Below are 17,021 nucleotides of genomic sequence, written 5' to 3'. Positions count from 1 at the left end.
CTTGAGAGATGCTCAACAGAGATGACAAGAGAGAAACAATACCTGCTTGCACATTTAGTTTATTAGAAAAGGTTCTAATGGTTTAAAGGTCTCTGACGCATGCAACATTTGAGTTTTCGATGAAATAAAAGTGTGAGTTAAGATTTTAAAGTCTATTTCATTACTTAGAGTCTAAACCTATTCATTGTAAATCATGGAAGTGGGGATTTTTAAACTACCCTGCTCGGTGAGTAAGAGTCCATTTCCCTGCTGGCTGCTGTGATAACGTTCCATGTGCTGCCTGTGAAAGGCTGATCTGATTTCTGCAGATGGAGCAGCAAAGTCAGGCCCAGCGTCCTGTAACAGGTTCCAGATTTTGTCATGGTCACACAAGGTCCAAATCTAATGCTCCGTGATTTCAGGGGTAAGCGCATATTGGTTCAATGTGTGACTGCCCTCTGCAGAATTACTTGAGGGGCCAACACAGAAGACAGATCCCCTGCACTTCAGCGAGGCGTCGAGAGACTTGCACTCACTAAAAATTTGATATCAAGCTCAAAATGTATGCAGGTAACCAGTTCCTCTCAGGTCAGGAATACTGCTGAATTAGTTCAAAGACAAAAAGCCCCCTTTAATGAGATCAAATGTTATATTCTCAAATAATTTATTATTTGGTTTATAGAGTACCAGCAAATAGCAAAAGAAAATCAGCCATCACAAGTTCTCAAAGCCCATGGCGTCATCTTAAAATGTCCTGTTTTGTCCAATCAACAGTTCAAACCATATTCTCTTTACTATCATATAAAACTAAGAAAACCAGAAAACATTTACATTTTAAAGCTGGAAACAGCTCTTTTTTTGTGCCATTTTTGCTAAAAAAAATGTGAGAAAAATTGGGCGAATATCAAAATAGAAGATTGTTTTTTTCTGTCTGTCAACTAATTATTTAAATTATCATTCAAACAGACATTTTACTTAAAAGGTCCAGTGTGTAGGCTTTGGGAGTATATTGGCAAAAATGGAATTTAGTATAATAAGTATGTTTTCTTTAGTGTGTAATCACCTGAAAATAAGAATTGTTGTGTTTTTGTTACCTTAGAGTGAGTCCTTTATATCTACATAAGGAGTGGATCCTTGTCCTCGGAGTCCACCATGTTTTTACAGTGGCCCAGAGCGGACAAATCCAACACTGGCTCTAGATAAGGACATTTGTGTTTCCGCAGTGGCCACTGTTGTTAGCAGCCCCTTCGCAACCAGCTGAACAGCCTCAGAAAAAACACATATTTTTTGTGTCAAACTGCTTTATTCAGTGTTTTTACCAATTTAAATCATCAGGTCTGTTTGTTTTGAAGAGGACGAGACCTCTGCGGATAATTCAGCACCTGATACAAACTTCCTGAACAATGAACACTGAAAGAATCCTAACTGGGAGTTCATACCACATGGGAGAACTCAGCTAGCTGCAATCTGCAGTCTTCACCGCTAAATGCCACTAAATCCTACACACTTTTCCTTTACATCCAACTCAATAGACAGGTGTAAGCGTGTAAATTATGTGTTAAACATACTTGCTTCAAAGCAGTGTATAAAAAAGGAAAGAAGGAATGACTTGAGTTAAATCTGGGTGCATAACCACACTAAATATCACGTTGCACCCACACAAACTCTTGGCTTGGAGGTAGGGAGGGATCAATAACTCATCACAAGTTGTGAATCAGCCTGGTCCAACAACCATTTGTCACACACAAGAAACGTCCGCCCATTTAATCAAGACGACGATACCGAGGACGAAAATGGGTAAGCTAATTAATGAAATGAATGGAGAAAGCAAGGACAGCCAGGAAAAGGTTAGGGAGCTGTTAATGTTTACGTGTCAGGGCGTTTGTCAAACTGTGACTACCCACTGATTGGACATGTTACAGCCCCTTCATTTGGGTGGGCTGCATAAATAGATGAAGATATACAAAATAACAAAGACTGTTTTTTCAAGGGAGTGCGAGTGTGATCTCAAGCTCCATTTTGTTTTTACATGCTCAACCTCTTGTGAACTCCCAGTAGCACAAAGACACCTCAGGGACGCTTTGGCCTCGTGATATCCTGACTGTTGAGGTGCAGAAACCACAGAATATATAATGTGTGGCAGAAAACATTTCTCTGTGACAAGCACACAATTAATGTAATGAAATATGTTAGGATAAACTCCAATGTAATCCATTCACTGCCATGGTCATGCTCTGTAACAGGTTCCCACTGTGATACTGCAGCTGTTGTTGGTAGAGCTGAACTGATCAATTTATTAGTTGATCAATAGAAAAATAATCTGCAACAACAGCAATAACTGATTAAGTCATTTACCAAGTAAAAAAGCTTCCGTTTGTTGTGCATTGTAAAGGAATACTGAACAGTTTTAGACTGTTGGATGAACAAAACAAGCAAATTAAGATGTCAACTTGGTCTTTAGGGAATTATGAATGGACCTTGTTTTTAATATTTTCTCAAAATGTATGGACTATATGATTAATTAAGAAAATAATGAGAAGACTCATTGATAACAGAAATAACAGTTGTAGTCCATTTATACAGTGAATATGGCCAAATGGGGCTAATGGTGTCTTAGCATCATCTGCGAATTCAGAACGTATGAGTTGTCTGGACCAACACATTCTCACTCCAACCTCGTCACATATTGACCTTTGGTTTCCATCTCCACAACTGACGTGCAAGGTACCCTGGGTGCATTGGTTGTTGACGTTCTTGGACACCGTGTCAAGTTCTGCCTGTTACATGCATGGTCTTCTTTCAAAATACACTTCCGTTTTCACAGGAAATTGAATGTTTAAATACAGTGTCTTTCAAAATAAACACACTACGTTGGTACAATGCCACAAATTGACTTTTTTCTCCTTCAACAACAAATGGTTATGTTTAGGAAAAAAGAACAGGGTTTGGCTTTAGAATCTTACGGGATGCAAACACCACTCTCTCGGGTGAAAATCGTCACCGCCTTAACTTTTGTCCTACTCCCACCGTGTTTCCCCCTGATGAAGCTGGACACCACTAAACTATAACAGCACCCTGCCGCGCATCATGCCGGCATTAAAGGATGGCTTTTTCCTTGGTTTCTGATGTCGCAGGTCACTGCCCAGGCACCTGATTTCGACGACTTCTAACCAAAAAAAGGAACCCATGGAAGTTAAGTCTCAAATTTGGTGCAATTTGGGCATGCAACACTTTTAATATTGATGAACTTTGAATAAACAACTGAGCAGTGCTCTGTGCAGCAGCGGGGATCGGGTTTCAGGGCTCTGCAGACTGAGTTGAGCATATCATTTGAGACTGCAGTTCACTTTTGCTGTTGGATATATAAACATTACGACCGAAATTATCTTCACTTCCCACTTCAAGTGTTGCAACTTTGCAACTCAAACTATGTAAATTTCCCACACTTACTGATAACACTGGTCACATAACCACCATTCTCGGAACCCATCGGTTGTATTCGGCATCTGACTTCCGGTTTGATTTGGGCGAAGGAGGCGAATTTCCGTTTCCGACTTCTGTTTATATATAAGTAAGCATGCTGAACCATTGTGATGGATTCGGAGTTTGCAGTGACGCCAATTATGTTCCGCCTAGTTAGTTCACCGCACGGACCGTTTAACCTGGCAACAACTGCAGCCGGCTCAAACGTGATTGGTCAATATCACGCGGACTACAAACAGCCTACAACTGGAAACCAGGGCTCGCCCACTCTTCTTCCGGAGGCAAGATCTCCAGGGTTTGCCTACAGACTCTACATTCACAGAATGTAGAGTCTGTATATAGAGACTACATCACCACTGGCAAAATACTTCGCTAACTAAATCCATGCTCTACTATAAAGCCTTGGAGGTTACGTCAAAGAAAGCAACTAACAAGCCTATTTGGAACTTAACATATCTGCTAAGTGTAGTTCACCAGAGTAGCTGCAACTTGGATGTGATTTTCAGGGGCGGATTTAGTGATCTGGGGTCGTAAGCAAACGCTGTCATGCTGAACTTTTCACCCTTTCTCTAACTGGGAGTGTTGGTATTGGCAGTGGTGGAAGAAGTACTCAAAACTTTGAGCAGTTCCAAAGAAAGCTGACAGCATCAATTCCACAGGCAAAGAGATTGTCCAGTTACACACAGGCATGTTTTGAACAGGTACTGTAACTGTGTTTTTGGGTTTGGTTTTGTAGTTAGTTAGGCTTCTGTTTCTGTGCTTAAACATCGGATAAGATTAAATTCTGCCTTTCAAAGCACTAAACACTGTAACTGATGACTGTGATTCTTCTTTTATTTTCAGGCCACTTTATACCTTTATATTATTAGTGGCTAACTGACAGTTCAGAGATGACAGTAAACAAGGGGAAATAGATGGAGGATGACACACTACAATAGGCGCTGTGCCAGACATGAACCAGGGATGCTGCAGTACATGGTCAAGCCCTAAACGACCTAATTTATAAAGCTGCTACTGATTCAAAGTCACAATATTTTCAATTAACAATTCTACACAAAATACTGCCGACAAGAAAAATGCTATTTGGTTGGGGTATGGAAGAGGATGGAAACTGTCTTTTCTGTTAATCTGAAATTGAAGATACTGAACTTTTTGGATGACTATCAATAGGTGGCTTGCATCAAGTTCGATTTTTTTTTACTAATGTTCCCTCAAACAGTAATGCTGGGTGAATTACAAGGTTGTCCTAGCATTTTAAATACTACTATATAATTAGATGGAATATATTAAGGCCAAGTTTAGAAGAAGAATGAAAATTATATCATTATTAAGTTGTTTTTGGTTGTTTGTTTTGTTGTTGATTTGTTTTTTTTAGTGTGTCTGTGATTTTTTATCCTTCCTTTTACTATTGTACGTCTACGTCCAGGGTTTATGATGTGTTATAATGTAGTTGTATTTGTATTGTTTAAAGAATTTTTTTAAAAAAGATACAAATGTGGAATAATGTGTGTGATGGGTGGTAAACGGACTCGCACTTCTATAGCACCTTTCTAAAATGCCAATACAGTTTATCATGTTGGCGATCATTAAACCTACAGTCGCTTCCTTTCCTACACATATAATCACCAACCCAGTCCTCATTTTAAAAGCTTCCTTCATTATCAGCACAGGCAATTTTTCCTACACTCTCATCTTCACACCTCCTATATTTGCATACCTAAGATGGATGCTGGCTAATTACAAGGAGAAACACAAGCAGTGCAGGTCACAGCACTGGAACAAAGCCCATAGCTCAGGTAAATGTAATTAGAAATTACATAAAGTGTCTGCACAGACTGAGATTGATGTGTTCTGACAAAGACAAATAAACAGCACAGTGCTCAGACTCTTTCAGTCTGCTCTCCACACCACTCCTTTTTTTCTATGTTAAAGTTAAGCAATACCCGTTTCCAAATGTCACTGTGTCTTGCTCCTTTTTTCCACGTGTATGTAAATGAGAGAGCCACAGAGCACCTGATATCACTTCTTTAAAACTTTTTTGCCACTCTGGCACTCCAGCCTGCTTCTCCATTTCCATGAAATAAGTTATTTTACCTGTCCGTGTCCTTGTGTGAGGCAGCCTGGGCTTCTCATGCCTCCACGGTCCTCTCCCCCCTCTCCTATTTTGGCATGCCTGTGCCAGGTATTTGTTCAAATTCCTCACACCCCGTGGGGATAGGTATGTCCCCCCCTTCCACCCGTCCCTTTCTCATCTTTACAGCCTGTCTCTGTCTATCTTATGTACGCCAGCACATGTATGAAGCAGACACAGTGGACTCCCCACCACCGACATGAGGCGTACAGCCTACACATTTTACTGGCTAGTCACAACTGAATCATTTCCAAGTTGTTCAGCCTCTTGAAGCTGGCAAACCGCAGCTGTGGGTTCTACGACGGCCGGGCCAAAAACAACTCAGTGGATAACAGGCAACTGTAAGTTGCTTTTGATAACTGCTGAAAGACCCGTTTATTCTGCGATGTTGTCAGAGCTTAAAGTCGGAGCACTTATTAGATCCACCAGTTAAACTTTTCTCTGACATGGAAAAATGTTGATACAGGCAAGTGTGCTGGATAATTAATTTCCTCTATAATTTAAACACCAAATCATCGTATAAATCCCCTGTGGGGGTGCAAGGCGCCGTGTGTTTGAACATGAGCTGATGTGGTATTGACATTGGGTCAAAGTTGAAGTGCATTAGTTATTGCAGTGCGTCATGAAATGACAGCAAATACCAGTGATATGCTGGCTCGGTACGCTTGTCTCTCTGCCCTTCCCGCAGAGAGTCTAAACTCTACTGAGTCAAATTCAATCTTGCTGTTAGACTAAATGCTGCAGTTTCATATTAATGCTTACATTTTTCAGGTATGGAGCAGAAAATGAGATCTATTCACACACGGGGTCGTGTCCGAAACAATCTGAGATGGCTTCTGATTGACCCGTCTGTGTTACAGGGGAGTAACCTCATGACCTCTGGATTGCAACAATGGCTTCTTTAACCAATAATCAAATATGCACTCTCTAACCTATACGAATTTAAGTTGTAGATTTAAGAAAAACACTCCAGAGTTCAAAAGGGAACCAAAGATCGTCTGTCATCTTTTACTGATGGAGCCACTCAGGTCTCAATTCTTAAAGGGGAACACCACCTAAATTAAATATTCCAATATGTTATTTCCATGGCCAAGGAAAGTTCAATCAACAATTGTAGACATGGTCTACTCTTTATCAAAACCAGAAACCAGAAGTAAGTCTCAAACTTGTGATGTCATCAAGCATAAAGTCTGGAGCTACTCCATAGACAATGAATGTGAACCCACAGAATGTTTGTTTTCTTTTTTACACCCAAATAGACCGTATCACCATGACGTCGTGCTAACAGTAATCACTTTGGGGTAGACAACTGGCAACTGATTTTAACTGTGTAGATATGTGAAATTGACAAATTTGTTTATTTCTTCAAAGATCAGTAGCTCGACATGGTGGTACAACCTATCTGATGTTTCTGCTGTGTTTATTTTATGTACTTTGTTGCTTAGCTAGCATATTTTATGAACAAAATCTACCGGTACGGAAGCTTGTAACACTATATTTGAGTATTTTCTCTGCTCTACCTTACACACTAACCAATCGAGGCTGTGGCAGACCAGCAACTCCAGTGTTCTGCTGAGTAAAATTACCTTGTTAAATCAATTTAGTCTGGTGGCTTTGGGATAATCAGTGCCCTGTCAGAAGAGGCTGTCTGACAGCATGATAAAGTTGTGAAAATGTTGTAAATTTAGCATGGGCAATTTTTAGGTGGCTAAAAACTAATCAATCTAGGAGGTGTTTGGTCAGCGCTGTTTGAGTTTATGTATCTGATGCAAGCATTTTCTACCTGGAAGTTAATGTAAATAAACACTGCGATTCAGTCTATTGAGCTTTATTATTGTAGAGTTCTCTGAAACAGAAAATGTGCCCATATACTCAGAACATTCCCTTGGGTGCTCTCTGTGTCATCCATAACATCTTTCCCAATAGCTTCTTCACATATGACATCAGACAACTGAAGGCAGACACTTCCAACACTGCACAAATGCCTACAATTTGTGCTGTTTATAGCGGTTCTAATCAAATTAGGAAAAAACAAGGGCCATTTTATGTCACGAAAATAGTAGGATGTAAAGGGGAGAAGTAAAGTGAAAAAAAATTACTGAGAAACAGCAGCAGATGTGGATCAAAAACCTCCTCCTTAAGTGTAGAGGAGCACAGTCATCTAATGTCAGATGTTAACCTTAAAGTGTTAATCATGTCTCGAAATGGATGGAGTTACAACTGTCCCACATCCTCCAGAGACCCTGTGTCCTCATATGAGGACATCACATGTTGGGTTTACTTGACCTTATACTTCATTCTGCTTAACTTAAACCCATTGTCCTCGTCTGTGGACACTATTTTGTGCCATCTAGTGGCAGTAAGACCACAATACACTAATCCATGTAAAAACAAGATGGCAGCCATCTCTGCCAAGTCAGTCTGCAGTAGATCCTGACACATAAGTGGACAAAACCTGATCACATCTAATGGTTGAAACTTGTTTGTTTGTGATTAATAATGTTTGTAGTTTGATATGGCAACAAATTTCACCAATTTAAGCAACTGTAACAAGCTAAGGCACTGTTAATTAGGAAGAACTCGTTTGAAGACATTAGGAATTTATTATCGTCTTGTTTAAGGACATTGGGACTTAATTTTCATTGACATTGTTGACAATATGTTAAGTTTTTTATTTATACTTATCGGGTCCTACTGATCCCAAATAGCTAGGAAAAATTAAATATGCATACCAAACAAAAGTTCAGGTCTCAGGAGGACGTTTTTAACCCTAACCCAGAGTTTTAATGGTATTTCATAAAACCTCTGAGAACCTCGTAAGTAGAAAATAATAGCTAAAGTCAGATAACATTAGCTATTAGGCTAACATTAGCCTGACAGCGATAGACGCATTAAATATAAGAGACAGTTATACTCAAGCACAGTCACTCACCCTTGGCCAAAAACATGACGGCAGCTGTTTCAGTCATGGACCCAACCACACACATATTAGTTATAGCCCACTACACTCTTGTACGCTATACATCGACTCACCATATAACGTGGTGATTTGGAATGACAGCTGTTTCCACATCGGCCAAATTGGTCAGTCACTTTTCTTTGTTTTCTATGGATCACATTCAACATGAGTTTCAATTTTCTGACGATACCTGCTACCTGCAGGTTCATCTAACCCTTTTATGTAGTTACCTCCCTCTATTTCCAATTCACACAGAATATGGATTTATCATTTCCTGCCCTACATCTGAATTTTGTGCGCCATAACAGTTACGTGATTGCAAACAACTTATTCATTGTCTATGGAGCAGCTCCAGACTTTACACTTTACACATCCCTAATGTGAGTTTTACCACTCTAGTTTTTGGATTTGTTATGGAGTTGTTCCTGTTAACTAATATTTTTTGGACTGTCTTAAACCATAGGAATAACATGTATGAATTTTGAAAATGTGTGCACTCCCCCTTTAAATTCCCCTTTATCCACTTATGTACTTTTATCAGGGGTCACAGGGGCTCATATCTGATTCTTTCTTAATTGCCATTTGTGTGGACGACCATAAACACATCACTTTGCTTTTAATACCACTGGCATTGTAACAAGGTTTTCTTTATAGCTGAGAGACTAAAATAGAGGTCATAGACGTAATTAAAAAAACAAAGACTTTTATTATGTATTTTACAGTTTATCTTCCACATTCTTTAGATAAAGTTGACATCAAAGAAAAATAACAGTGCTATTACTGAATGAAGCCAGGTTTAATAAATCCATCACAATACAATTCAAAACTCAATGTAATGACCATATCTTTTGACTTATACACTAGCGGATAATTTGCCAAAATATGATGTTGCGATACCATTTATGGTCAGATTCTTGACTTCAGTGGGAAGTGAGCTCGGTGTGAGATTTATGCCTGGCTCAAAGGTATTGAAACCATTAGAGAGTCATCAAAGCGTGATTAAACTTACTGTAAATCCCCTCAAACATGGCCATAAAACATAAGAATGTAAAACACATGCTAATATTAGCTTTATCTGTATTTTAAATTCTTCTGCCACTACTCAGCTCAGCTGTGGGCTGAGCTGTGGCCATAATTTAAAGCAACTGAAACAAGCTGTAATTACCATAAAGTGAATGTTTTCAAATGTCTTCCACATTAATTCTGTATTATTTCTATGACAAGTAGATTTCAACCACAAACCCCATCTGATATGGCAAATTGAACTTTTCCTGTTATTGCTACCTACATTACTAATTGCTGGAGAGTGAAGTATATGATTAGAGATGTCAGTGTCATATATTCTGATGCTGCTCTGGTTGAAATGATTTAAACAAGTGGGGTCTCCCTGCACCCCAGCTCACACCAGCACCACTTCATATTAATATTCAGTAGTTTGAAGGATAAGCCCCCTCACTCAGCATCCCATCCCACCCCCTTCCCACTCCTCACACACACTCCTCTCCCCTCAACCCAGACACATACAGACTGCAGTGAGCAGGACAGACAGCGAAGTTTGGAGGCAGATTGTCGCCACATATTCTCCTCCTGCTCCTGCTGCAGATAAATAATCTGATGCTTGAAGAATTCAAAGGGATCTTTTAAAGATGGAGTTTTTCCATCAGAGAAATCCATGGAATATTATTTTTATATCAGCTGGAATCAAACTGCTTTAAGGTAGGTTTTAAAGAAAAATAAATCAGAATAATTCACTGAGTCATATGTGAGTGGATCTACAGACATACTGTATGGATTATATGACTATATTGAACGTTTTTCTAAAGGCCCAGAAACAGGCCGTTATGCAACAGTTAACTGTCTTTCTCGGGCGTTTAATATACCAACAGGAATCTCAGTCTTTAAAGCGTGAAACCTGTGTTTTCTCTAAATATTTTAAGCTGCCTATAATTGTTTTATTTATCGCTAAGAGTGCGGTTTTACCAAAAGTATGCTGAGTTCGCCTGGTCACGGGATTATTCAGATTTTGGGTTGTATATTTATCGAGAAAATATTAAATTAAAATGCATGCACACATTTACATTCAACAGTTTAAATCATATTTGGATTAATCTAATGGTCTCGTCGGGAACAGGCCTGTCACGCAGCTGTTATTTAAAGAGAGCCGGTAACGTATGGAGGCGCGCAGCACCGCGGGGGTTTGGCTGCTCCTCTGCAGTTCAACAGTAGCTCTTAACCTCCGGTGCAGCCCGGGTCACCATGTGTCATCCAGGCCGTTTCTGTCAGGCACCCCGCGTCTGCTTTGATGTCTCTGTAGATTGCATTTCACCAGAGAATCATTAGTCTTGGTCTGAAAGTATGACGCCTGTCTCATGAAGCAAAATAATTCAACAAAAGTCGTAAAATATATTCACACTCTTCTGCTGTAACTGTCCAAAATTTCAGTTCCCTTTAAAATTAAAATATGTAAAACAAAGTCTGTCCACTGACTCTGCAGATTTCACGCACCGGTCCACATCCAAATCACCCGTGCGCAATTACGCACAACAAGAACCCAGAAATGTAAACTAAAACTTGGCGATATAAAATTAGTCCACACGAACAAAAAGGTCACATCAGCTCTTTCATGTTTCTAACACTTCTGTGCCTCACTTAGCCTAATTGTTGCCCAACTGCTGACCTGGAGAAAGAACAGGCTTTGTAGGTTTGTGGATTTACAGCCTTCCCTCCTACTTTGAAAATCCAATTATTTTACTAAAACCATGACAGCCTCGCCTGGCTCCCGGTGAAACTATAAAACTGGACAGGCTGTGCCAACCGGAGCGGGTTTAAAACATAAACCATCCTGGTTTTGCTGACATTTTCATTTCTGCTACATGTTTATATGACTTTATTTACTTTATCTGGTGTCATGATTCACATAAACCCCCTGGCAGCGCCCCCAGAGATCCAAATCAGTTTCAGCTCTGTTGTAGTTCTTAAACAAATAAAATCTACAGAAACAGGAGAATATAGCAAAGACTTAAGTATTGATGAAAACTAACACAATATCTTTTTGTTCTTCCTTTTGATCCACCTCCTCCCTCCTCTCCATCTCTGAATCTTTCACTTTGCAACTGAAACAGACATCTAACATTCCCTGCCTTCTATCTTTAAAAACTACTTTATAATTTCCCATCATGGACCTCTCAGGCTCTTTGCCTCCACCTTCCCCATACACCTTTCCTATCATCCCCAATTTCTCTGCCCCCTCCTCCTCTCCCTCCATCTCCCCTTCACCCAGCCTGGCTTCCACGGCTCTCTTCTGCTCCCTCCTCTCCCTCCTCTCCTTAATGGGCATCACAGGAAACCTGTACACTCTGGGCCTCCTTCTGAAGCGCAGGAGAAGTAGGAGAAGACGTGGAGCAGGACCGGCCTGCTGCCTAATGAGAGTACCTGTCCCATCCTGCCTCGCCAACTCCTCCTCCCCTTCCTCCACCCCCATCTCTTCTTCCTCTCCCTCCTCCTCTCTTTACCTCCAGGTGCTGAGCCTCGCTCTCGCTGATCTGCTCTACCTTTTCACCGCCCCCTTCATTGTGTACGACAGCCTGGCGTCCGGCTGGGCCTTTGGCGAACTGGGCTGCCGCCTCCTCCTGAGCCTCGACCTCCTCACCATGCACGCCTCCATCTTCACTCTCACCGCCATGAGTCTGGACCGCTACCGGGCTGTGGCTCATCCCCTGCACACCTCCTCCTCCAACTCCTCCAGCCTGCTGCGTGTAGGCCTGGCCTGGGGGCTGGCTGTGGCTCTTAGCCTGCCTATGATGATCACGCTGCACCTGGAGGATGGGGAGAACCAGGAGGGCCAGCTGTGTGTGCCAGCATGGGACGAGCAGAGCTCCAAGGCCTACCTGAGCGTGCTCTTCTGCACCAGCATTCTTGGTCCTGGGCTGGCCATCGGAGCACTTTACGCTACTCTAGGCCGGCTTTACTGGGTGTCTCAAACCAGGCCTGCTTGGGCCAGCGGGGGCAGCAGTGCTTGTCCTCCCCGTGCCCCCAAACCCAAAGTCCTCCTCCTCATCCTCGGCATTGTCCTGGCCTTCTGGGCCTGCTTCCTCCCTTTCTGGATCTGGCAGCTGCTGCCTCTCTACCAGCCCGACATGCTGCGGACAGTACCGGTGGGGACACAGGTGACAGTGAATCGTATCCTCACAGGGCTGACGTACGGGAACTCTTGTGTGAATCCATTTTTCTACACGCTATTGACTGGAAAACGAAGACGCAACCGGCAGACGCTGACATCAGCAAATCAGCTCAGCCGTAAGAGCAGTCCACTGCAGTAGTGTTTGTGACTAACAGCAGAGACAATAGTGTGTACATATATGTGTGAAAAGGTACTGTATATGAATGCTTTATGAGTTCAATAACTGGTGCCAAAGACTATTGATCTATCCCTGGACACAGGACAATGCTAAGCTAATGATAGCACTTTGTATAAATGCTTTGTGTTGGGAGACAATCGAGACGACAATCTCTGTACGATATACATGAAAAAATATGTCTTTAATTGCTGTAGTAACCAAGTTTACATGTTGACCATTTGATTCTAAATGTTTTTAATGATAATATGGTAAAGTAATTCAATGGAATTTCTATCACAAGTGGTTACTACAGTAATTTCTTGTGCAGAGGAGTGATTTATCAAGTCAACAGAAAACCCGTACTGTATTCAGTAACATCAGGAGAGCAGAGTTTATGCTGTGTGTTGCGCGAGCGTTTCCTGTAAAACCCTGATGCACTTCTGCTTGTTTTCTCAGAACTATCAAAGAAAATGTTTGTTTTTAAACAACTGGCTGTGACTGGTCGGGACCTTGTCGGGACATTTTTCTGAGACCTTGTTTGTTGACTTAATGAATTATGTTCGAGCGGGTCAACAGTCTTTGTTTGCTTCCCCTGAACCCTGACATATCTAAAACAATTGACTTTTTAAAAAAATATATAAATAATTATGACCTGCATGTTGGGTTTGAAAATGTACTTATCATTTCTGAGTCATGCAAAGCTTTGCATGGCCTGTAACTGATGTTTATAATGATTGCATAATATATAACCTTGAATAAAGAGAATGCTTTCTGTAAGTCACTGAGTGATTGGATCTTTAACTGGGGGAGACAGAGGAGAAAGGGACATGTTTTGGTCGTACCAAAAGAACACAAAAGACATATTTTAATGTTAAAAACAATAAAGTGAAAAAGGATAAAAACCTGAGAAACAATTATGAAGTGAGGCAGGAGGCTGAGAAGCAGATGTTAAAGGTGAGGCATGCTACAAGACTATGATTCAATGATTCTTAGCGGAGGAAAATTCCTGGAGTTGTGTTCATACTTTTGTTTGTGTGTCTGTGTCAGCGTGTCAGTGACTCTGGAAGGTCTTCCCCGTTCTTGTGTATACACTTGCTGGCTGGTGTTTCTGTGTCTCCCTGTAGCAGCGGCCCGTCTCTGTCTGTCGGAGTCAAAGGCTGCACTGTGCTGTATCGCAGACCCCGCTGCTCTTTGACGCAGATGAGCAAATATTGTTGTTTGACAGAAAGGGAGTGAGGACGGGATGATGGGACAAAAGGGGGGGGGGGTATCATTCTAGCATGGTGCTTTGGCCAGAAACATGGTGGTGGCGAGGGTGTCCAGGAGGCCAAAGGGTCTAAGATGCTGAGCATGTGATTGTAAGGATTGTGTAAGGTCTCTGGCTCGAGTCCAGGTAGGGGACTATTGCTGCATGTCATCTCCCATCTTTCTCTTAGTTTATTAATTGTCCGCTCTGTACTGCCTACTTCTGATGAAAATAAAGACCTTAAAAAGGGACAGCACGTGGTTGAGAGAAACTAGGAAAGCTGCAAAGGTAACCAACATACATGCACAAGCCTTAAGATTAAATGTCCAGACAGATTTCAGTAGAACTGCAACAATTAATCAATTACATGTCGACTATTAAATTATGCGCTTACTAATTAAAAAATTCTCTGATTCCAGCTTCTTCGATGTGAATATGTTGTTACTCTTTTATGACAGTAAACTGAGCATCTTTTGAAAGTGGACAAAACATTTAAGGACGTCATCTTGGGCTTTGGGAAACACTGAAAAACTTTTTTTTTTTTTTTTTTTTTTTTTACCATTTTCTAACATTTTATAGCTCAAACAACTGATCAATTAATTGAGGAAAATAATCAAAAGATTAATCGACAATGAAAATAATAGTTAGTTACAGCCCTAGATTTGGGTGTGGTGAACTAACACATTACATCCTGCAGAAATAAACATTTTTTTGTGCCCAAGGCCAAAGGGGAAGCCAAAATCAAGGCACACCTGTATTTGCTGTATATCTGGGCACAATAGCTTCTATAATGTGTGTTTTCACTCTTATCACGGCATAAGACGACAAAAATAAGAAATAATAAGACAGGTAGCTTTCTTGACACTGTCTACTGACAGGTGGTAGGTTGTCTTTGCTGGTGCTTTGTTGTAATTTGCTCCGTACAATAAAGCGATCAATTGTCCTGCACATGACTTTCTCCTTTTAAATGTTATCATCCCTCACACTGGCTGCCAATCAGGGCTTTTCACTTATAATTCCCACATGGTAACAGCGACAAATAGGCTCCCCATGAAGGTTTTTTTTTAAATTGAATTAAATTTTTTGGCTAGACTTTGCCTCTTTATTGGGAAATGAGTGCACAAAACATACTGATACAGTCAATTAAGAATTCAGTCATAACGTTTTATACAGGCACAGTTATATACTGCAATAATAAGGTAAGGTTATCACAAAATTCCACGGCACACCTAGCTTGACCTCACGGCACATCATTTGAAAAACCACTGGAGTAAAATATAGATATCATATTGATATTGTGATGAGACTAGATATTGTCTTACATTTTTGATATAATATCGTGTTGTCTTTTCCTGGTTTTAAAGCTGCATTACAGTAAAGTGATGTAATTATATGGACTGTTCTAGCTGTTCTACTATCTATCTTTACCCACTTAGTCATTATATCCACATTACTGATAATAACTTATAAAAAATCTCACTGTGTAAATATTTTGTTAAAGCACCAATAGTCACAAAACTGAAACTGAGGTATTTGGTTATAAATATCGTAATACTGGATGTTCGTCATATCACCCAGCCCAAAGTAGAAGTAATATGTAAACTGAATTCTGTTTTTAAGTCGAATTATGTTTGAGGTTCATTTTATAAAGCTAAAAGCATGTTTGCATCTGTGCTGATGGACGTGAGCTTTCCCGTAAAGAGTGTGCGCCTCCTTAAAAATGAATTAAACCAATGAATAAATAAACCATTAAAAAAAACACGGGTGTGAATTGTCCCCTTGAACAATTTCTGAGGAGACTGTTTTGCTTTTATTGTAAATTTAAAATGACTTTCAATTTGCACAGTAAAAAAAAAAAAAAAATCAACTATTGTATGTCGTCAATAGGCCACAAAAAAGGGAAAAATGACAATTAAATCTATATGTTTAAAACAGCAACACTGTCCTCTAAGAGAGGAATGATATTCCAGACCTCGATGAAATGTTGACACAGAGCACAGGGAGAGCAGATAAAGAAGTTTCAGTGATCCATTAAATTTTTAATCCAATTTAATAGTTTTCCTTGCGCACCCAACCACACAGAGGGACCATTAAGCTCTATTCACTGTGGTTAACTGTGTTTTCACTTGACATGCAATAACTTCTGTGAGTACATAATCCCCCGGTAATGGATTGTGAGAGTATTTTCATGTGAAATGCAATGTAAAATGAGACTTGATTCATGTGAGGAAAACAAAGTTAAAGAGTGGGTTTATTTATTTGCACATAAAGTGCATACATGTAGAACCATTAACTGAGGGAGAATAAACCCTGAGGGCTGCAGGAGAAGCTGCAGTGGTAATACCAACAGGTTGAAGGGAAACATACCAAAGACATTTGTCGAGGCAGCTCGTGAGTTCCTCTGCACTGTGATGCCGCTATTTCTGAGGCCTTCTGTAGTCTACGCTGCCCACCATGTGTTTCCATTTACCTGTGTTGGCTACCTCTGAGCAGAACGTTCCCACTGCAGTTATTATCCGGAGCCCTGTGCGGTCACACCACAGGGGGCGCTTCTGTTGTGAAGTTAATGCAATATCCATCCACCTTCCACAGACAACTGAGGCCCTCTCAGCACATTTGTCCATTTAAATGGAATTTCTTGCAGACAAAGCGCCAGCGCCGTATACGTTTGAAATCGTGAGCCCTCATATGAGACGTAGTGATTTTTGGACCCCTGGGTCATACCAAAAAGACAGAAGATGGAGGGTGTAGCATGAGTAGAGATGAAACCTGTCCAAAAAGGACACTCGGCAGCAGCGTGGATATTAAAGCACAGAGAGCTTGTTGTTTAATTTTCTGAGTCTGCACAGAGGACAGGTTTTGGGTGTCTGCGTGTTCTAAAACTCA

At 40.7% G+C, this 17,021-nt stretch overlaps 1 protein-coding gene across 1 annotated transcript; it reads left to right on the top strand.

Annotated features, from left to right (window-relative positions):
- The first annotated feature begins 10,090 nt into the window (after nt 1–10,090).
- Nucleotides 10,091–13,525, top strand: uts2r3 (urotensin-2 receptor 3). Its single transcript, XM_049582710.1, has 2 exons — nt 10,091–10,268; nt 11,675–13,525. Exon 2 carries the CDS (start codon nt 11,729–11,731, stop codon nt 12,869–12,871), a length of 1,143 nt encoding a protein of 380 aa, XP_049438667.1. The 5' UTR covers nt 10,091–10,268; nt 11,675–11,728; the 3' UTR covers nt 12,872–13,525.
- The last annotated feature ends 3,496 nt before the right edge of the window (nt 13,526–17,021 follow it).

This window comes from Epinephelus fuscoguttatus, linkage group LG8 (assembly GCF_011397635.1).
Source record: "Epinephelus fuscoguttatus linkage group LG8, E.fuscoguttatus.final_Chr_v1".
Classification (NCBI taxonomy): domain Eukaryota; kingdom Metazoa; phylum Chordata; class Actinopteri; order Perciformes; family Serranidae; genus Epinephelus; species Epinephelus fuscoguttatus.
The sequence above is the reverse complement of the archived record's forward strand: the minus strand, read 5'-3'. Positions and strand labels throughout refer to the sequence as shown.